The sequence below is a fragment of the Amblyraja radiata genome, chromosome 2, assembly GCF_010909765.2.
Source record: "Amblyraja radiata isolate CabotCenter1 chromosome 2, sAmbRad1.1.pri, whole genome shotgun sequence".
NCBI classification, from domain to species: domain Eukaryota; kingdom Metazoa; phylum Chordata; class Chondrichthyes; order Rajiformes; family Rajidae; genus Amblyraja; species Amblyraja radiata.
In genome coordinates this window covers 14,889,318-14,912,537 of record NC_045957.1, presented here as the reverse complement: position 1 = coordinate 14,912,537, position 23,220 = coordinate 14,889,318, and the positions used below count along the sequence as shown (strand labels likewise).

Genomic DNA, 23,220 nt, shown 5'->3' with positions numbered 1-23,220 from the left:
AGGTTAGCGACCCACTTACACCCCAAACCCCTACAGTTTGCATAGATACTGTTCACCTCTTTCACCGAACATTGAACATAGAAGAAAGAGTTATAGCACAGAAACCTGTGCCTCATTGCCTTCTCCGCACAATGTCTACGCCAAACATGATGCCCAGCTGAAGTGATCTCATCTGCCTGTACCTGATCCATGTACCTCTATTCCTGCACATCCATTTGCCTATCTATTTGGCTCTTAAACACCACTATCATATTTACCTCCATCACCACCCTTGCCAATGCATTCCAGGTCTCCATTACCCCCAGTATAAAAAAATGTGCCCTGCACATCTCCATTAAACTTTTCCCTCTCATCTTAAAGCTATGCCCTAAAGTGTTAGATACTTCTACACTGGGAAAATGTTTCTGGCTGTATATCCTATCTATGCCTTTTAGTTTAGTTTAGTTAGTTTAGTTTAGTTTAGTTTAGTTTAGTTTAATTTAGTATAGTTTAGTTTAGAGATACAACGTGGAAACAGACCCTTCAAGCCCACCAAGTCTGCACAGACCAGCCATTCACGCACAGTAACACTATCCTACACACACTGAGGACAATTAACCTAGCCAATTAACCTACAAACCTGTACGTCTTTGGAATGTGGGAGGAAACCGAAGATCTGGGAGAAAACCCATGCAGGTCACTGGGAGAACGTACAAACTCCGTATAGACAGCACCTGTAGTCAGGATCGAACCCGGGTTTTCTGGTGCTGTAAAGCAGCAACTCTACCGCTGTGCCACTGTGCCGCGCCTTTTAGTTGCTGGTGAGGACCACCTTCCCAATCCAGAGTCAGAAGTTGATTTGCATTCTCAAATTCTCATCCAGGTCCTTACTTTCTGCACAACGTCTCAGCCAAATCTTTGGTGTGAATTTGATGAGGCATTGTTCATCGGTATATCCGGGGCAGTGGGGAAGGAGGAGTTAGGATCAGTAGGTGTCAAGAGGCTCTGGGAAAGAAGAGGTCCTGCTGAATTTAATGGTGGGACCTCACCTTTCTTGGCTCTGATTTCAAAAGCTGCCCAAAGTTTTTGGTGCTGGGATTCGGAGAGGAGGAAGAAAGTGATCCCGGTATTTGGTGGGAGCAAGCGAGGGGAGAATATTGGGAAGAACTAGACGTTGAGGGATTGGGAGGATTGTAGGTGGGTAGAGAGATGGGCTAGTTTAAAAGAAAGGAAGGAATCATTTTGGGGGATGGAGGACAAGATATCTGCTCCAATAGTCCCAAACGTAACACCATTTAAAAACAAATGTCTGCTAAACATGGTTGTTGTCATCTCCCTTCAGCTGCTTTAAAAGCTCCTTTCATCTAAATCCATGGTGGCGCAGCAGTAGAGTTGCTACCTTATAGTTCCAGGGATCCCGGTTCGATCCTGACTACTGGTGCTGACTGTACGGAGTTTGTACGTTCTCCTCGTGACGGCGTGAGTTTTTAGTTCAGTTCAGATTCAATTTTAATTGTCATTGTCAGTGTACAGTACAGAGACAACGAAATGCATTTTAGAGATACACTGCGGAAACAGGCCCCTCGGCCCACCTGGTCCACGCCGGCCCGCACATTAACACTGTCCTACACACACTAGGGACAATTTTTACATTTACCAAGCCAATTTACCTACATACCCAAACGTCTTTGGAGAGTGTGGGAGGAAACCGAAGATCTTGGAGAAAACCCACGCGGTCACAGGGAGAACGTACAAACTCCATACAGACAGCACCCGTAGTCAGGATTGAACCCGGGTCTCTGGCGCTGTAAGGCAGAAATTCTACTGCTGTACCATTTTCTCGCCCGTTTTCTCCAGGTGCTTCGGTTTCCTCCCACATTCCAAAGACGTACAGGTTTGTAGGTTAATTGGCTTGGTGTATGTGTAAATTGTCCCTAGTGTGTGTAGGATAGTGTTAGTGTGCGGGGATCGCTGGTTGGTGCGGACCCGGTGGGCCGAAGGGCCTGTTTCCCCGCTGTATCTCTAAACTAAACTAAACTGAACTGAACGACTGACATCCTTCCCAAGGCCAGATAGCTGCCATCCCCTGTGGAATTCTCTGCCACAGAAGGTAGTCGAGGCCAGTCCATTGGCTATATTTAAGAGGGAGTTAGATGTGGCCCTTGTGGCTAAAGGGATCAGGGGGTATGGAGAGAAGGCAGGTACAGGATACTGAGTTGGATGATCAGCCATGATCATATTGAATGGCAGTGCAGGCTAGAAAGGCCGAATGGCCAACTCCTGCACCTATTGTCTATGTTTCTATGTTTCACAACCACCACGGCCCGTTCAGAGGGTGTAGTTACTGCAACTTTATCCTCCTCCATTCCAGGGGAATAGTAAATGGCCATAATGTTGATATAATCGCAGTTTATTTCCATTGCATAGTGGATGATATTGAACTGCTGTTTGCTTTTCCAATAAAGAAAACCCTACAAGAATTAAAGAGCCCTGGAGCATAACAATGTAATAAAGTGACTGCTTTTGCTGATTAAAATGCCGACACAGACATCACGATCAGTTTATTGCAATAGATTACGGTCAGCTTTCTTTGCAGGGCTAAAAAATAAATACTGATTTTAAGTTCCTTGCTATAACCTCATCATCAGCATGTATGCACGCTAATCTGATTTACTGGGTGAAATGTTGGTGCCGACTGTCGTGGGCCTTTTATAATGTTATTTTTTCCACCTTACTCAGGTAAAATTGACGAGGAAACAGCTGACAAGTACAGCCACTTAAATATCGTGGGCATGGTAGGCTCCATCGACAACGATTTCTGTGGGACAGATATGACCATAGGCACTGACTCGGCACTGCATCGTATCATTGAAGTGGTGGATGCCATCATGACCACAGCCCAGAGGTAAATCCAGCACACCAAGACGGACGTTTTGTTTAGGAACAGTGAAAGGCTTGGATAGAGTGTTGTTTCAATCTAATTACATTAACATATGATGAGCGTTTCACGGCACTTGGCCTCGACTCGCAGGTTAGAAAGATGAGGGGAGGGGGACCTCAATGAAACTTACTGAATAGTGAAAGGCATAGATAGTGGATAGAGTGGATGTGGGGAGGATGTTTCCACTAGTGGAAGAGTCGAGGACCAGAGGTCGGAGCCTCAGAATTAAAGGACGTTCTTTTAGGAAATTGCAGATTCACAGTTCAGTTGATTCACAGCTTAGAATGGCCTCTCCCTCGCGATCTTGCAGAATGACTAACTCACGTCCAGGCATCCGGGGTTTTAAAGACCTTCCTTTATCTGGTTCTCTCTCTGGTGCCGTCTACTCTTTGCCTCTCTGCTAATAGTTGCCATGATAACTTTCCATATCCAGCGCTGGTAGCTTTTACGTTCCAGCTTATCACCCTCCGAGCTGCGTCTACCCTCACCCTCAACTCCCCTCCGCCTGGTTCCATTTGCCCTTTGTTATGTCTGCCTTCATTGATCGAACACCTGTCTCCTAACTCCACCTGTGGTGTGGCGGCGCCAACGGCAGCGGCTCGACTACAGTCCGTCTGTTTTGTTAAATGTATGTCTTGACTCTAGTTTTTATTATTTTTCTTTAGCTGTGTACATGTGGGGGGTGGGGGGGAAATCGTTAGTCTCTTCCCTGTACGGTGACCCGGATTTTTCCCTGTCGGGTCTCCGATGTCGTTGGGCCTAACATCGTGGAGCCGGCGGTGGCCTCCGGCCGGCACCAACCTGAGAGCACCAGTCGCGGAGTCTGCGGACTTGACATCGCGGATGGCCGTCTTCGGAGAGGGAGGAGCTGTGGTGACGCGCGGCCGCGACCCGACTTCGGAGCTTCGGAGGCTCCGGCCGCAGGCCCGGTGGATGGTAACATCGGGATCTCGCAGGTCCCTGGAGGGAGACCGCATTTCGGAGCTCCCGCAACGGCAACTTACCCTGCTGGAATCGCGGGGTTTAAAGGACTCGGAGCGGGGCCTAACATCACCCCGCGCGGCTTAATGGCCGCGGGACTTACCATCGCCCGCCGGGGGCTTTAACATCGGGAGCCCCAGTCGCCTCGATGCTGCAGTTGGACTGCTGGACCGCGGGATAAGAACAAAGGGAAGAGATAAGACTTTGCCTTCCATCACAGTGAGGAGGTGTTGGAGATTCACTGTGATGGATGTTTGTGTAAATTGTGTTAAGTGTGGGTCTTGGGTTTTTTTTGTATTGTAAGACTGTAGAACATGCAATTTCGTTCAAACCAAGCTGTTTGAATGACAATAAAAGGCATTCTATTCTATTCTATCCCTCTTCCCCAACCCGGCTCCATCGTCCCATCATTTTTCATCCCTACTTGGTCCATCTGTCCTAGTCTCACCACCACCCCTCTCCTTTTTACATAGGCTAATTTTGCTCCCCACTCTCAGTCCTGATGCAGGGTTTCAACTGGAAACATTGACAATTCAACACCTCCCTTTGTTGCCGCTCAGTCCATTATAATGTTTATTGCTCCAAATTCCAGCATCTGCAGTTTGTTGTGTCTCCGGGTCACATTCAATATTTTATGGCGGCATTAAGAACAAATTTGAGAAATATCGTATCGAGACAGTTGAAGTAATATGTGGTGTATTTATTTTTGTTTTATATGTGTCTTTTACAATACTGAACACAAAAATGTGACAAAGGGGGTCAAATGTCAAATTCCTTCAAAAAAAATTGACAAGCATTTTATTGGGTTCATGACAACAAATATAAGAAAAGAAAGCATATTGATGGCAAGTTTCCAAAAATGGCTCCAGAATACACAAATACATTTTGTGTAACAGCTGTCACGTGGTGTCCACCAGTGACCTGGTTGGCACAGTAAGCGCACGTATTTCTTATTCCTTTCTATGTTTATGAATACCACATGGTACAATAAAATTGCAAACACCGTTTCCACTTCATTCCACTGATCATGTAGTAGAATACTGCATCCATCAGAGTGGACACCGCAACACACGTTACACATCATACACACAAACGTACGTTGTGGTGGACACTAAAAGTCTAGGTGTCCCAGAAAATGAACGTTATATTATTAGCAAAACCCAAACATTTTCATCAACGTGATCTAAACGGTACATTACCTTATGAGCTATATCAATGGCCGATGATTTGTCAAAATGTTTGATTTGGACTGATTTTTTAGTACGTAAAATGTCTCCGTAATGGTCGTTGCGGAGCTTCCCAAAGTTGACACGAAGGGATGAAATTAGCGACTTGGTCCATACGAAAGGAAAACAAGAGACAGTGTGGTACCAAATTGAAGATTGGCTCCATTTTTTAGTTTTGATGACCAATTTATGTCCAACATTTAAAAAAGTTTTATTTTAAAAAGTCGGAAAATATATCGTAAATGGTCATTGCGTTTTTGACGCCATAATGTTTTTGATATGTTAAATTAGAAAATAAGAAAAAATATTTAACTCACCCAAAAATCGCTACTACCATAGGATACCTCGTTGAGTTTTTGAAAAGCATTAGTTTGGAGCCTCCGTGATTTAACTTACGGACGTACCGACCCCGATAACGGTCGTTGTGACAATGGACACGAAGCACAACGACCGTTACGGGATCTTTACTGTACTGTATTATCTTTATGTTACTGTATTTTTCTCCTGGTATTGATGAAGATATTTCCCCAGATCATTATCAAAACGTATATGTATGAGGGGCCATATGAAGTTTATTTATGAATTAAATATTCATGACTAAATGTGGCAGAGTTTTTAATATCACATTTTTGGTGTCCAATGTGGTAAAACGATGAAGATTTGTCAGTCATGAAAAAAGTTTTTCATTTTCGGTCTTGAAGATATCTAATTTATATCTGTTATTTATAAGGTTTCACATGATAGGTAGATTTTTGTTAAGAACAGTGTATTGGTGTAAAAAAACTAAATAGTAATCTTGTTCCTCAAAATCTCTCCAGTACTGTAAAAAGACACATCTGTAATGCCAAGGTATTTTTTTTTAGTAATGCCAAGTATTTGATTTGCTACCCTGCCAGTTACTGTAGGCCTCAACTACCTCATCTGGCAGCTTGTCCCATACACCCACCAACCTTTGTGTGAAAAAAAACGTTTAGCAGGACCTCACAGTTTGTATGTGGGGACTTCCTGTTTATGCTGTTGGATGGCCTAACTAACATTGTGCACCACTGTAACTTAATGTCTCAACTTCTATACTAATTTCACTGACTGATGAAAGGCAAAAAGCCTTCATCACCACTCTATCCACCTGTGGTGCCATACGTGACATTAAACCAATTACCAAGTACCAGACAAAAAACCAAGAGAGATTAATACTTGACGCCTGCCATCTTTTCCTGCAGTATAAATGTAAAAATGGCAGATTTCTGTTCTTACAAGTGGGTACAGATTTCTATGATAGACAATATGTCTATGACTTTTGAAAAAAAGCGCTTCGTACAACTGATGAAATTTCTGTTCAGAGATCAAATCTTCGTCTTGCGTATGGCGTGCACAGCCTAATGTTGTAGGACAACCTGTTCTATTTGTTCTATTTGTTTGTGCATGTCGGGTTGATTGCATTAGTCGAAACAGGGTGGACCACGTGAAGATTGCAATCTCCCGCCCCAGAGATCAAATGTCGACAGTATTTTCATTTATTCTTTTGTTAGGATCTGAGCATCACTGGCATTTTTTGCCCAACATAATCACCCTTGATCTGCTTCAATCCTTTTGTTGAGGGTGCACCCCACAGCAACAATGTGCAAGTAGATCCAGGATGTAGACCCAGTGATGTTGGAGGCACAGCAATATATTTCCAAGTCAGGACGGCAAGCTATTTTGAAGGGAAGCTGGCAAAGGTGGTTTTCCCAGACACTGATGCCGTTATTAATTTTGAGGTTGGAGGTGCCCTCTGAGTTGACTGGGTGGAGTAACCACTGTGTAATTTATACATGGAGCACATTGCCTTCAGTATGTGTGGATGTGTGGATGGGAATGAATGATACTGCAAATCTAAAGCAAAATGCTGGAAAAACTCAGTAGGCCTGGCAGCATCGGTGGAAAGAGAAACAGAATTCATGTTCCAAGTTAAAGACCCTTTGTTTTTGATAGAACTCTGATGAAGTGTCCTCGACCTGCTACATACATTTTTTAAGCCACTCCATAGATGCTGTCAATGAGCTGAACATATCCACCGTTTTCTGCTCAGGTTCCAGCAAAAGTCTTTATTGGTGGAACCTGATTACATTACACAGTGGAGCTCCCGCATCCTATCTTGCTTGTTCAGCAGTTTAATGAGCCCTGGATTGTTGGGTGCTGATTATATTTAGTGCCTAGCAGCAGGTTTGATGGGATATTTGCGTTTTTTCAGAATGTTTGTGAACTCCAAATTAAAACTGTTGCCTGCTGCCAAATGTTAAAGAACAGACGAAAACCAGTAAATCACTTGACTCTTTGAAAGCACCATAGTCAGTACAGCAGTCCTGAAGGTTGAACAAAACTGGAGCCATCGCTCTTTTGCCATTTTGCTTGACTCATATCACTGACACCATCTATCTCTTTTCTCTCAGTCATTTTTCCTGCATCTAGCCTATAAATTGTACATTTATACCAAGCCAATGATCCTACAAACCTGTACGTCTTTGGAGTGTGGGAGGAAACCAAAGGTCTCAGAGATAGTCCACTCAGGTTATGGGGAGAACGTACAAACTCTGTACAGACAGCACCCGTAGTCAGGATCGAACCCGGGTCTCTGGCGCTGTCAGGCAGCTCTGCCAGCTGCACCACCGTCCTCCCTGTGTAACCTATTTCCCCAGAGAATCAGAGCAGTACTTTTGTACATGGTGTATGTGCTTTTTATTGATGGAGCCGGCATTCACACCCATCTGGCATGTTTACATAGAAGATACACTGATATCATTTTCACCCAAAAGAAAAATACAGCAGTTGCCAAAGATCTGAAATAAAACAAATACACAAATAAAAACCGAAAATGCTGGAAATACTCAGAAGATCATACCATATCAGTTGAGAGAGAAAAACGTGATTAATGTTTACATTAGCAAAGGGAAAAATGTGAGATGAAACGACCTTAGAAGTTGCAGAAAAAGATGCCGGGCAGGGAGAACAAAAGGGAAGATTCAGGGCAGCACGGTGGCACAGCGGTAGAGTTGCTGCCTCACAGCGCCAGAGACCCGGGTTCGAACCCGATTACAGGTGCTGTCCAGTCAGAGTTTATACGTTCTCCCTGTGATGGCGTGAGTTTTTCCTGGGAGCTCCAGCTGGCTCCCTACAACTTAAAGACATAAAGGTTCGTAGGTTTATAGGCTTGATAAAATTGTAAATTGTCCCTAGGTTAATTGGATTTTTTAAATTATCCCTAGTGTGTAGGGTAATGTTAATGTGCGGGGAATGCTGGTTGGCGCAGACTTGTTAGGCCGAAAGACCTGTTTCCACCCTGTATCTATAAACTAAACTATAAACTAAATTTGTGAAAGGTTGTGGTGGGGGAGGGGGGGGGGCAACTGAGATTGGATAACAAATGGTGGTGTTGCCCATAATATGTAGGGAGTGGATGTGAAAGTGGGATAACACTTTCCATTCTGCATCTCTAAATAGATCTAAGCTCTCCCGAGCTGATAGTGATGTGTTGCAGGCTGATAAGGGCTTATATTCACTGGACTTTAGAAGAATGAGAGAGGATCTTATAGAAACATATACAATTCTAAAGGGATTGGACAGGCTAGTTGCAGGAAAAATGTTCCCGATGTTGGGGGAGTTCAAGAATAAGGGGTAGGACTGAGATGAGGAAAAATATTTTCACCCAGAGAGTTGTGAATCTGGAATTTGCTACCACAGAAGGCAGTGGAGGCCGATTCACTGGATGTTTTCAAGAGCGAGTTAGATATAGCTCTTAGGGCTAAAGGAATCAAGGGATATGGAGAGAAAGCAGGAAAGGGGTACTGATTCTGGATGATCATATTGAATGGTGGTGCTGGCGAAACTCAGCGGGTGAGACATGCAAGGATTGCATGAGACTGCCTCACCCACTGAGTTACTCCAGGACTTTTGTCTACCTTCTGTAAACACATGATTTGATGCCTGCCAACCGGGGCGGGAAGGGGGCGGGATCCATGTGTACACGTGATAGATGTGGTCTGCCATCCGCTCACAGACATGTGTCCCGGCCCCTATGCAGAACAAGGTTGCCGACCCCTGGTTTTGAAGGATATGGGCCAAACGCCGGCAGGCGGGATTGGTGCAGATGAGACATGTTGGTCGGTGTGGGCAAGTTGGGCAGAAGGACCTGTTTCCACGCTATATCACTCTGACACTATCAGTGATTTCCAGAATTTGCTGTTTTATTATCATTTTGACCCTGGCCATACTATTTTCATTGTTTTAAAGAGCCAAAGGTTTTCCAGGAATATTATACAGAAAGATGGAATGGGCTGTGCTTAATAACAATCGCCTTTTGCTGCAGACAGTTTTTTCCCAGCTATTATCAGGCAACTGAATCATCCTACCACAAACAGAGAGCAGTGCTGAACTACTATCTACCTCTTTGGTGACCCTTGGACTATCCTTGATCGGACTTTGCTGGCTTTACCTTGCACTAAACGTTATTCCCTGATCGTGTATCTGTACACTACAAATGGGTCAATTATAATCAAGTATTGTCATTCCGCTGACTGGATAGCACGCAACAAAAGCTTTTCTCTGTACCTCGGTACACATGACAATAAACTAAACTATCTTGGGGAAGCATGTATGAGAGGGAAGGTAGACACAAAAAGCTGGAGTAACTCAGCGGGACAGGCAGCATCTCTGGAGAGAACAAATGAGTGATATTTCGGGTCGAGACTCTTCTTCAGGCTGAAAGTCACGGGAAAGGGAAACAAAAGATATAGATGACAATTTAGAGAGATAAAGAACAATGAATGAAATATATGCAAAAAAGTAACAATGATAAAGGAAACATGCCATTATTAGCTGTTTGTTGGGTGAGAACAAGAAGCTGGTGAGACTTGGGTGGGAGAGGGATGGAGAGAGAGAGAATGCAGGGATACTTGGTTTTTGAGAAATCAATATTCATATCACTGGGTTGTCAGCCGCTAAACGAAATATGAGATGCTATTCCTCCAATTTGCGTTTGGCCTCACTCGGACAATGGAGGAGTCCTAGGACAGAAAGGTCAGTGTAGGAATGGGAAGGAGAGTTAAAGTGTTTAGCAACTGGGAGATCAGGTAGGTCCAGGTGGACTGAGCCGTAGGATTTGCGCTGAGTAATTCTGTCACCATTTTGTTCACAGCCACCAGAGGACGTTTGTGCTGGAAGTGATGGGTCGCCATTGTGGGTGAGCAAACACTGTAACTTCTGACTCATGGTGATTCTGACACGTGATAAAAATAAGCTTTTTTTTAATTCATAATTTAAAATTCAATATTGTGTGCAGTTTTGGTCTCCTAATTTGAGGAAGGACATTCTTGCTATTGAGGGAGTGCAGTGTAGATTTGCCAGATCAATTTCCGGGATGGCGGGACTGACATATGATGAAACAATGGATCGACTGGGCTGATATTCACTGGAATCGAGAAGGATGAGAGGGTATCTTATTGACACATGATATTCTTAATGGATTGGACAGGCTAGATGCAGGAAAAATGTTTCCCTTGTTGGGGGAGTCCAGACCAGGGGCCACAGTTTAAGAATAAGGGGTAGGCCATTTAGGACTGAGATGAGGAAAAATGTTTTCACCCAGAGAATTCTCTGCCACAGAAGGCAGTGGAGGCCAATTCGCTGGATGTTTTCAAGAGATAATTAGATTTGGCTCTTAGGACTAATGGAATCAAGGGATATGGGAAGAAAGCAGGATTGGGGTACAGATTTTGGATGATCAGCCATGATCATATTGAAAGGCGGTGCTGACTCGAGGGGCTGAATGGCCTACTCCTGCACCTATTTTCTATGTTTCCATGTTTCTATAAAGTGTGTTTGTGCTCCAGCTACCTTGCTCTGGTGAGCGCGTTGGCCTGTGGTGCAGACTGGGTGTTCCTACCTGAAAAACCTCCAGCTGATGGATGGGAGGATCACTTGTGCCGGAAACTCTCCAAGGTAAAGCAAAATTCTTCTTCTAGTGGGCGATTTTTTTCCGTGCACTCAGTTTTTCCATGGGATCTGAGATGACCTATGAGGCCAATGGGAGAGCTGCAGTCCCTTCCACAGATGAGGCAGGGGGTGCCTAAATGGCGGGTGCATATGCTGTTGCTGAAGTGGGCCCATCCTCCCACCATTTCTGTGGATCCTCTCAGTGTTACCAGATTTTATTAATCCCTTTCATAAATTCATAAATTCATAAGTTCATGGAGGTTCTCAATGCCATTCTAAATGCTGCTTCTCCACTTCAATCAGTCATAGGCCAACCATTCCTAAGAGATAGTGTCATGTAGTGATACAGTGTGGAAACAGGCCCTTCACCCCAATTTGCCCACACCGGCCAACTTCCCAGCTACACCAGTCCCATGTGCCTGCGTTCGGTCCATATCAGAATCAGAATCAGAATCACACTTTATTTGCCAAGTATGTTTTGCATTGGCCAGGTCAGTCATACAATTAAAAGCACCATATCACTCAAAAACACATTTTAACATAAACATCCACCACAGTGACTCCTATACATTCCTCACTGTGATGGAAGGCGAAATAAAGTACGTCCTTCCTTTTGTTCTTCCTCGGTTGGGGGCCTTGAGCCCTCCGTTGACGGGATGATCTTGATTCCCGTAGCCGGCGGCGTTCGGGCCCTCCGCATCTAGGCGATCTGCTCCCGCATAGAGGGAATGTCAGCTCCCCCGCACCGGGCGATCAAACCTCGCGTCGGGGCTGGTCGACCCTTCCGCGGCATTGGAGCTCCCGACTCAGCCTCACCCGAGACTGCAAGCCCATGGTGTTGGTTCCACGGTGGTAGCGGTGGGAGCGATCCCAGGCAAGGGATCCGATCCGATGTTAAGTCCGCGCCCCATGGTGCGGCTCACGACAGTCCGAGGCGGCTTCCAGCTCAGGCTATGGTAGGCCGCAGAGCCCGGAGAATGTGATCCGAAAAATAATCATATCTCCGGCAAGGTAAGAACTTGAAAAAAAAAGTTTCCCCCGATCCCCTCCCCCCTCCCCCCACATAAAACATACCAAAGAACATTCAAACAAACTTTTAATGCACTAAAAAATAACAAAAAGAAAGGAAAACGTACAGCCTGCCGGCAGGGCTGCCATCTCCCCAGCGCCCCTGGTGGTCTTTAAGGTGAAGAGGAAAAGATGTAATAGGAATCCTCCAAACCTGTCCTATCCATGTACCTGTCTGACTGTTTCTTAAACGTTGGGATAGTCCCTGCCTCAACTACCTCCTCTGGCAGCTTGTTCCATACACCCACCACCCTTTGTGTGAAAAGGTCACCCCTCAGATTCCTATAAAATCTTTTCCCCTTCACCTTAAACCTACGTTCTCTGGTCCTCGATTCACCTACTCTGGGCATGAAACTGTGCGCCTACCCGATCTATTCCTCTCATGATTTTATACACTGAGAGGGATAGATCAGGTATGGGGGCTTACAACGGGGCTTCAAGTAGACCCTTGAGTTCTTTCTAACATTGGCTCGTTAGAAATAAATCAGATGTCACCCTTGTTAAATTACCAAGATATTGGAATAATGTCACAAAAAAAATCCAATCATCTCACAGAATTCATAAAAATGTTATGGCATGGAAGAAGGTCATATATAGTTCTACAGACAGTTCATATAACTAAAGGCCCTCATTGAATTGAATTGAATTGAATTGAATCCCTTTATTGTCATTCAGACCTTACGGTCTGAACGAAATGTTGTGCCTGCAGTCATACATACATCATACAATAATAAACAACAGTAAACACAAATTAACGTCCACCACAGTGTATCCACCAAGCACCTCCTCACTGTGGTGGAGGCAAAAAATCTTAGGGTTACTGTCTCTTCCCTCCTCTTCTCCCTCTGCGCTGAGGCGATTCCCCACCGGGCGATGGCACAACAGTCCCGCGGCTCACCGAACCCTGCAACGGGCCGGCTCAAACACCGCGGCCCGGGGGTGGTCGAAGCTGCCGCCCTCCAGTCCAGCATACGCAGCCGCTGTCCCGCGGCTGAACCCAAGACTCAGGTCACCGCCGCCAGAATGCCGTCCCAGCCACCGGAGCACCGTTCCAGCCCCGAGCCGGATCGCCCTCACGTGAGTGCCGTTCCTCCCTCGAGCTGGGCCACTCCGACGGGAGTGCCGTTCCACCCTCGGGCTGGGCCACTCCGACGGGAGTGCCGTTCTCCCTCGGGCTGGGCCACTCCGACGGGAGTGCCGTTCTCCCTCGGGCTGGGCTACTCCGACGGGAGTGCCGTTCTCCCTCGGGCTGGGCCACTCCGACGGGAGTGCCGTTCCTCCCTCGGGCTGGGCCACTCCGACGGGAGTGCCGTTCCACCCTCGGGCTGGGCCACTCCGACGGGAGTGCCGTTCCTCCCTCGGGCTGGGCCACTCAGACAGGAGTGCCGTTCCTCCCTTGGGCTGGGCCACTCCGACGGGAGTGCCACAGCCCCTCGCGGGAGAGTCTCGGCCCCTCGCCAGGCCGTCCTCACGGGAGCGCAATTCCAGCCCCGAGCTGGGCCGCCCTCACGGGAGCGAACCCAGGGCAAGTCCTGACAGGCTGCCTCCGGAGTCCCGAGGTCGCCAGCTCCGCCATTAGGCCTCAGCGCAGACGGAGGCAGAGAGGGGGGATACGACGAAAAAGTCGTATTCCCCCCAAGGGAGAGACAGCAAACCCCGTTTCAACCACCCACCCCCCCCCCCACATAAACACAACCTAAAAACCAAAAAGGCAACTACACAAAACGAAAAAAAACAACACAAAAAAGTAAAGACAAACGGACTGCAGGCGAGCCGCAGCCGTTCCCAGCGCCGCCGCTTCCGGTTTTCTGTAATCATTCCAGTATAACTCTTCTGAACTCCCTCCCAAGCACTTAACATTTTCCTACTAAAGTATGGTAACCATGAGTAGACAATTCTCCATTTGTGATTGAACCAATGTTTTGGGAAACACATTTTGTTTTGTACTTGGATCACAAATACTTTCCGGGTCCCTTGTTCAACCTGCTCGGCCACTTTCAATGATATTCCGCACATATTCTAAAATATGTCTGCTCTTAAGCCCATTTCAGAAAAGTGCTGTTGAGGTCCGATAGATTGTTTCTCATTCTTCCTTCCAAGATATTTCACATTTCTCAGCAATAAATTTCATCTGCCTTGTCTCCACCCAATCCACAGCCCATTCCTATATTTCTGAAGTTCTTTTTTGTTTTATTTGCTCTATTACACTTCTGTGCCAAATGGATGATCTCTCTCAGTTTGCTCAAGAGACTCCCACTATTACAGAATTCAGTCTCTAATGAATTTGATTTACTCCATAGGGTATCACAAAATGGTCTAAACGCTGGATTCAGCAAAGGCCATTGGAATAAGCAACTCCCAGCTGCAGTATTATGATTCTGACACAGTTGTTCCCCCTACACTGCATTGCTTCAGATAATATGGAAAATAACCCAGATATGCCCCATTCACATAAAACAGGATGAATGCAATCTGACTAATCACTGTCCAATTAGTGTGCTCTGAAGTGTCAAGTTGCTTGACATGCTGTCCAGTGGCACTTACAAAAACCTACTCACTAATGTTTAGTTTGAATCATGTCAGGACCACTTGGCCCCTGACCTCATGATAAACCCGGGCCAAACTTGGACGAAAAAGCTGAACGTGTTAGAAGGATTACACTGACGATATATACAAATTGCTGGAGTAACTCCGCAGGTCAGGCAGCATCTCTGCAGAAATGGAATAGGTGACGTTTCAGGTCAAGACCCCTTATCTGATGAAGGTTCTCGACCCGAAACGTCTCCTATTCCATTTCACCAGAGATGCTGCCTGACCTGCTGAGTTACTCCAGCATTTTGTGTCTATCTTTGATCCAAAACGTTGAATGCCGAGCTGGGGTGCGAGTGGCCATCTTGACATTAAAGTAGAATCCCAACAAGTCCTTGAGAAAATGGAGTCAATAGACATCAACTGGAAAACATTTACCAGAAACTGCGGTGGTCAAGTCAAATAAATATTGTGGACACAAGAGCAGATTAGAGGCTAGGTATCCAGTGGCAGGTGACTCAATTCGAGACACCCCAAGATCTTTCCAATTGCCAAAGATCGAGCTTGCGATGTAACACCCTCCAATCAATCAATCAATCAATCAATCAATCAATCAATCAATCAATCAACCTTTATTGTCATCTTGCAAGCAACAGTTGTACAGTGCAAAATGAAAAGACATTTCCCAGGGAATACCGAGCATCGCACATGAAATTTAAAACATTTCACACATAATAACACTAAAAACAATCCAGTCCCTGATGAAACAGTATAAATAGTTAAAAGCAGGTAAAACAACAACGTTAAAATACAGTAAAAACAATCATTAAAATGTCCAGGGCAGCTGATTTGAGTGGCCAGTGCCAGTTATTAAAGTGGCCGTGCCAAGCTGCAGAATCAGGTGACTGTGAGTACTGAGTGACTGTTTAGCAGCCTCACAGCCTGTGGCAGGAAGCTGTTTAGCCGTCTGGTAGTCCGGGCTTTGATGCTGCGATATCTCTTGCCTGATGGCAGGAGATCCAGGTGTATGTGGAGGGGGTGCAGTTTGTCCTTAGCAATTCTCTGAGCTTTTTTCAGACAGCGGCTCTGGAACAGTTCTTGTACCGAGGGTAGGGAGACGCCAATGATCCTCTCTGCTCCCCTCACTACCCTCTGCAGAGCCTTCCTGTTCGAGCAGTTGCAGGTGGAGTACCACGTATTTATGCAGTACGTGAGTACAGACTCCACCGTACCCCTGTAAAAAGTCCTGAGGATGTTGGTGGGGAGTGAGGCCTGTTTTAGTTTCCTCAGGAAGTGCAGTCGCTGATGGGCCTGTTTGACGGTCCCAGTGGTGTTCCTGGACCAGGTGAGGCTGTCTGTAATTTGCACACCGAGGAACTTTATGCTCTCCACTCTCTCCACCGTGGTGCCACTGATGTTGAGGGGTGTATGTTTTGGCTGCGCCCTCCTGAAGTCGACAACCATCTCCTTTGTTTTGTCGACATTTAATTCTAGATTATTTTTGCCGCACCAGTCCACTAGTTGTTTTACTTCCTCCCTGTACATTGATTCGTCATCTCCGCTGATGAGTCCCACCACTGTTGTGTCATCCGCGAATTTTATGATCTTATTGTCCCTGAATCTGGCAGCACAGTCATGTGTGAGCAATGTGAACAACAGCGGGCTGAGCACACAGCCTTGAGGGGAGCCGGTGCTCAGCGTGATCGAGCCTGAAGTGTTCTTGCCAACACGGACTGACTGCGGTCTCTCTGTCAGAAAGTCCAAGATCCAGTGACACAGGGTGGTGTTGAGGCCCAGCAGGGTTAGTTTCTCCACAAGTCTCTGTGGGATGATGGTATTAAACGCTGAGCTGAAGTCAATGTACAAGATTCTGGCGTATGTGTTTTTTTTTTCCAGATGCGTGAGTACTGTGTGCAGCGTGGTAGAGATGGCATCCTCTGTAGAACGGTTGGGGCGATAGGCAAACTGGAGGGGGTCTAACGATGAGGGGAGGCTGGCAGTAATGTGGGGTTTCACCAGGCGTTCAAAACACTTCATTATTATTGGGGTCAGGGCGACAGGGCAGTAGTCATTTAGGCAGGCAACAACTGGTTTCTTCGCTATGGGGATTATTGTGGAAGTTTTGAGGCATGTGGGGACAACTTGCCTAGATGAGTGCAGCACCAACAACCCTCAAGAAATTCAACACAATTCAGGACAAAACGGCCTGCTTGATTTGTACATGCCCTTAACATCCATTCCCTTCCTCCACTGATGCACAGTTGCTGCAGTGTGTGTGTTATCTGTGGTGTTATTGCAGTTACGAACCCAGATTATTGTCACAACACCTCACAAACTTGTGACCCCATCATTGAGAAGGACAAGTAAAGCAAGTGAATGGGACCAACACTTCCCTTGCAGCTTCCCTTCCAAGTTATCCATCATCCTATCTTGGAAATATATCTCTGGTCCTTCATCTTCACTGAGGCTGAATCCTGAAGGTACTCCAGCATCACTGGAGTACCTTCACCAGAAGGGTTGCAACAGTTTAAGAATGTGTCTCACCATCCTCTCAAGGGCAATTAAGTATAAGCAATAAATAGCTGCCTCATCAGTGATACACAGATCACAAAAAGGATGAAATTAAAACCTGCAAATGTTTGCCAAATGCAAATTTGGAAATATTTCTCCTCTACGGCAAGTTCAAAATCTTGAATAAGGACGAAAGAAAACAGTGTGGCTGGTACCAAACACCTTATATAAACACTTTACACTTCCATCCAGATTATTCTCTGGCCCTTCATCAAATGCCTTCTTAACTGTAGTTCCTTCATTTATACTTACAGTAACTTCATCAAAAAACACTATCAATTTTCAGATTTTCAAGTACTTTTAGTTTTATTTCCAATTGTTAAAATCTAAGACTTTTCCTTTCACCAAAATTAATCTGCCTGGGCTCCAACTTCACATTTTTTTGAACAGGGATGCAAATATTTACGATTCTCCGAATCTCAAGGATCAATCTGTAGATGTTTGAAAGATTATGGTTAGGGCCATTATAAGTTCTTCCCTCAGCTATTTTGGATGCATCTCACCTCCCTCAGATTATTGATCAATTTTATATTTGGCCTGCCTTTCTATGATTTATCAATTAGACCACTTCCTCTTCTCCCCTCTCCCATCAGGCAAATGGTACAGAAGTGTGAAAACGCACACCTCCAGATTCAGGGACAGTTTCATCCCAGCTGTTACCAGGCAACTGAATCATCCTACCACAATCAGAGAGCAGTGCTGAACTACAATCTATCTCTTTGGTGACCCTCAGACTATCCTTGATCGGACTCTGCTGGCTTTACCTTGCACAAAACGTATTCCCTTATCACGTATTTATACACACTGTAAATGGCTCGATTGTAATCATGTATTGTCTTTCTGTTGACTGGATAGCACGCAACAAAAGTTTTTCACTGTACCTCGGTACACGTGACAGTAAACTAAACTAATCTAAACTGAACAGTATCTCAATTGATTGGGAGCCTGACAGCATCTACCTGGTATAAGACCAAAGTAAATTATTAATTTAGTACCTCAGCTATGTTTTGCCTTCATGACCAAATTTCCTTTTTGATTCCTGATTAGCCACACCTCTCCTTTCATAGCCCTTTCAATTTGCCTCTCCTGGTTTCTTTTTTATGTCACCCTCGGAAGTTTCCCACGTGTGTCAACATCCTGAATCAAACCGAAGGTGTTTAGTGGAGCAGGCTCGGAAAGTCTATTCCTTTAACTACTTTATTGCTCCAGTAAAATGTATTCAGCATTACTTTCTGTGCTCTCTAGAACCGTTCGAGCGGAATCAGGTTGAATGTTGTCATAGTTTCAGAAGGAGCAATTGACAGAAATGGAAAGGCAATTTCTTCCGATTCTGTAAAGGAAGTGAGTAACTGGATAAGATGCAGGCAAACATGGAGCCCATCATCTGCCAATAGTTTCACTCTCAAATTATCAATTAGCAATGGGCCATGTTAAAATCATGCTGTGAAGAAACAGAGGGAGTCGTGGGAGGGAAGGAGGGGGGGGGGGGAATCTTCATGATGCAAGAGAATTTTGTGGAAGGAAACTATTCAGAGCAGATTGTGTTCCATGGCCTGTATTTTGGTGTCTTTTCATGCAATCTTTATTTTTTTCTCTCTCAGAACCGTGCAGGAAAGAAAAGATTGAATATCATAATTATATCGGAAGGGGCAATAGATTGTCACAACAATCCTATAACTTCTGACATGATTAAGGATGTGAGTACAGGCCTTGTGGTACAGTGCTGCTTGGACCAATTCCTGCATTGCCACACTAACCTCTGCGGCTTGCTTTTGAAATACGGTTTCACAAATCGCAGCCTCTGTTGCTTTAAATCAGCACCCCATCCTTGAGCACTTTAATCAAAAACTGTGCCACAACATCTTTCCTTTTTGAATTTGATGTCTTGTGTTTTGACGTTGAGATCTTCTGGAGCATTTGTCTGCTCTTCCGCTGGTCAGCCAGTTTGTGGGCGATGTCATGGGTTAGACAAAATGAATAGGCTCTGCAGTGCATACACTTAGGTCCTTTATCGAAAGAGGGAAATCGTTGATCATTACTGCACACTGCATGCAATATATATAACGCAAAGCAAGATGTATTTTGGTAGCAATGTGAGCCAGGAAATAAATGGTGGCTTCTCTTCATCACTCTCCCACATTGGACATCCACCTGGTACATTGTGATGAGGTGGGTCAGAGATGGTCAGTAAGGCACCAGCAGGGAATTACATGGGTGGCTAAGGAAGGGGGCTGTCCACTTCCTGCATTTCACTGCACCTTGTTTCCATTCTACTGGGATTACTGGTAGCGTGGCCATCTCAAGCACAACTCGAATCCTTCTCCATCGTCAATAAAAATTGGATACATACGCTGCAAAGTGGGCAAAATGGCAGCCGTGTTTTTTTAATGCCTCATGGTAGGTAGCCCTTGCATTCCCAGTAATCCTTTTGGAATTTCCAGGCAGTGAGATGCTTATTTCCTGGATTTTGTAATCGAAACATAATGTGGCTTGGCAGGACGAATACTGGAGGTGTGTACTTATGTCCTCTTGTTCTGCTTCCCCGTGCTATTAACTTTTAAATGATCAATTTTGGAAGCAAAGGTTATACCAGGTATTCATTTTTGTACATTTTAGTTTTAAGTAAGAAACTCCAAATCTTTTACGGGTACTTTGCTCCTTAACATGTCAGTTCCATCTGTGTCAATTTGCAGGTACATTTGGAAGGTTATAAATCGTGGTAACATTTGTGGAAGGGAATAGTTTTCCTGTGTAGAAGGGTCGTTTAGTTGAGTAACAGGATAATGATTCTACTTTAAGTTAAAAATTGTGAGATATTCGTGGATTACAAGTAAGATTCTGACAGCTGATATATTTTCCGGGCATGATTTATGTCATTCCATCTTTTAGCAATGCTTGACTAAGCAGCTGCAGTTTAGTTTTAGTTACGCTGGTGATAGCATTGCTTATAGCATTACTAACCCACTGAGTATACTTGCTTGCTTTGCAATTTGTTTAAACTTACTTTTACTGAACACCTTTTCTGAACCATATTACATATGCTGCTTGATCTGGTTCAATTAAGTATTAGAATTAGAACATTACTCAACACAAGGCAACTTCTTGCAGTTCATTGCATAGCTTTCATAGGGAACAGTTTTTGGGAAAGGAGATTAAAACTAATTTAAGTAGCAGAATATAGACACAAAATGCTGGAGTAACTCAGTGGGCCAGGCAGCCTCTCTGGAGAGATGGAATGGGTGACGTTTCGGGTCGAGACCCTTCTTCAGAGTAGTCAGGGGAACTGGAAACTAGAGATGTACACGGTGATGTAGAGAGATATGGAACAAATGAATGAAAAATATGCAAAAAAGTAATGGTGATAAAGGAAACAGGCCATTTTACTAGTTTGCTAGGTGAGAACGAGAAGCTGGTGCGACCTGGGTGGGGGTCGGATGGAGAGAGGGAAGGCAGGGGTTACTTAAAGTTAGAGAAATCAAAATTCATACCACTGGATTGTGAGTAGCAGAATGTTACTCACAATCCAACATCTTTTAAATTGGAAATGTTGTTGGTATTAATTTGTACCCGCGCAATGTTTCTTGCAAGCCCTCTTACAAGAATGAACTTATTGCATAATAATCATAATAAGTTAAAGACAATTTAGGCGAGGGAAGTAATCAAAAGGTTTTTTGCCTTGCCGCAAGTGTTTAGCAAGGTGTGACTTCTCTTGGCAAGGTGTTATCTTCATCGTCAAGTGTCACTTCTTCAGTTTATTACAGATCATTTTCTTTTTTTGCAACAAATTCTGACAGCTTGTGGTCAAGCGGTTGGGTTATGACACGCGGGTGACCATTCTGGGTCACGTTCAACGTGGAGGTACGCCGTCTGCATTCGACCGAATCCTGGTAAGTAAAGCGCCTCATCTTGTACATAGCAGCATTCTGATGAAACCATTCTTGCTGCTGATAGCAGGTTGCTTTCTTGGCTTTCTTTGCTTTCTTTGGAGAAAATAATAATTTCAACGTAAGATGGACACAAAAATGCTGGAGTAACTCAGCGGGACAGGCAGCATCTCTGGAGAGAAGGAATGGGTGACGTTTCGGTTCGAGACCCTTCTTCAGACTGGTTAGGGATAAGGGAATCGAGAGATACAGACGTTGATGTGGAGAGATAAAGACCAATGAGTGAAAGATATGCAAAAAAGTAACGGCGATAGAGGAAACAGGCCATTGTAAGCCGTTTGTAGTGTGAAAACGAGAAGCTAGTGCGACTTGGGTGGGGGATGGATGGAGAGAGAGGGAATGCCGGGGCTACCTGAAGTGAGAGAAATCAATATTTATACCACTGGGCTGTAAGCTGCCCAAGCGAAATATGAGATGCTGTTCCTCCAATTTGTGTTTAGCCTCACATTGACAATGGAGGAGACTAAGGACTGAAAGGTCTGTGTAGGAATGGGAAGGAGGATTAAAGTGCCCAGCAACCGGTGGTGTTCTGCGAAACGATCGCCCAGTCTGCGTTTGGTCTCACCGATGTATAAGTCCATCATTTCAACGTGGTTCTTGCTGTCATGTTTGTTCTGTGCTCTATAGGCCAGCAGAATGGGAATAGAGGCCGTGCTTGCCTTGCTGGAAGCGTCACCCGAAACCCCGGCCTGCGTTGTGTCGCTGTCTGGGAACCAGGCCGTCCGACTTCCCTTAATGGAGTGCGTACAGATGGTGAGTACTGAAGTTGGGTCAATTGTGTAGCATGCAGCTGGGACCAAGCAGTGGCAGCTTGGGTTGCCAACTGTCCCGTATTAGCCGGGACAACTCGTACATTGGGCTAAATTGGTTTGTCCCATACTGGACCGCCCTTGTGTCTATCTCCATCAACCGTTGTTCTCAGCTGTAGATCTATTCTAGCAATGGGAATCAATGACCCACAAATACAGCGAGCAGCTCTTTTGGGGTATACAGTAGCCTCATAGCCATGTTACTGGATGAATAAAGCACAGACTCCGAATGCAAATACCACCGTGATGAATTGTGAAACAGACTACAATTGCTGAGTTTTATGAGTCAATTAATGGCAAAAGCTGATGGATTGTCAAAGACAGGCAATTTTTCCCTTATCTCTGGAATTCAGTACTGCTGAGAAATTTTAGCCCATATTCAGGGTCTTTAACAAAGCAAAACCCCTTATCTTTTTTTCCCTAAAGAAACAAGCTGTCAAAGGGGAATGTGTAACTTTGTGGAATTTTAAACAAAAACCTTGTCTTATATTTAGCACTTAAAATCCAGTTCGAACAGTTCAGTAAATAAACAATAACATGGGGAGATAATTGAAAAACATATTCATTTTTATATTAAATATAAAAAAATATAATGTCATTTCCACTTGAAAATGAAGGTGATATTCTTGATTGATGGAGAGATGTTTGCAAGTTTAATGTTATTTGTTTTTAAAATTTACGACCAGACAATTGCAGTTCAGAAGGCGATGGATGAAAAGAGGTTTGATGACGCGGTGAAGTTGCGGGGCAGGTAAGGTGGCTTTTGATTTTGTGCTGACAGAGAGATGTTACTCAATTGCCTTCAGCTTTACAATCAGCTAGTGCATCTTGTCAAACGTGCAGTTCTGCGTCCATGCTACGTTTTATCAGTGCACATGATCTTACACTATGTCCATCATCTGCACGGCCAGACAAGAGAATGAAGATGTAGCATATATTCCTCTCGGAGTTTTATGTCATCTGGTTCAACAACTAAATGCTGTTTCGTATGGGTGAATAGATTGAAAGATACAACACTTTCAATACAGGCTTCAGCCCACCGAGTACACGCTGACCTTCGAACACCCTAGTATTTAGGTTTTTAGGTAAGAGCGACTGCCTTACAGCGCCAGAGGCCCGTGTACGATCCCGACTATAGGTGCTGTCTGTACGGAGTGTGTACATTCTCCCCGTGGCCTGCGTGGGATTTCTCCAAGAACTTCGGT

General features: G+C 44.8%; 1 protein-coding gene across 3 annotated transcripts in view; it reads left to right on the top strand.

The window, feature by feature from the left end:
* The window catches only part of LOC116986586 (phosphofructokinase, platelet), a 118,661-nt gene that overhangs the window by 44,535 nt on the left and 50,906 nt on the right, over positions 1 to 23,220 (top strand). For all 3 annotated transcript variants that reach the window (XM_033042190.1, XM_033042189.1, XM_033042186.1), the window contains exons 5-11: positions 2,719 to 2,884; positions 10,298 to 10,342; positions 10,992 to 11,100; positions 18,864 to 18,959; positions 21,057 to 21,149; positions 21,834 to 21,959; positions 22,702 to 22,766. In XM_033042190.1, coding sequence (XP_032898081.1) covers positions 2,719 to 2,884; positions 10,298 to 10,342; positions 10,992 to 11,100; positions 18,864 to 18,959; positions 21,057 to 21,149; positions 21,834 to 21,959; positions 22,702 to 22,766 — 700 coding nt within the window. The remainder of the gene's footprint in view (positions 1 to 2,718; positions 2,885 to 10,297; positions 10,343 to 10,991; positions 11,101 to 18,863; positions 18,960 to 21,056; positions 21,150 to 21,833; positions 21,960 to 22,701; positions 22,767 to 23,220) is intronic.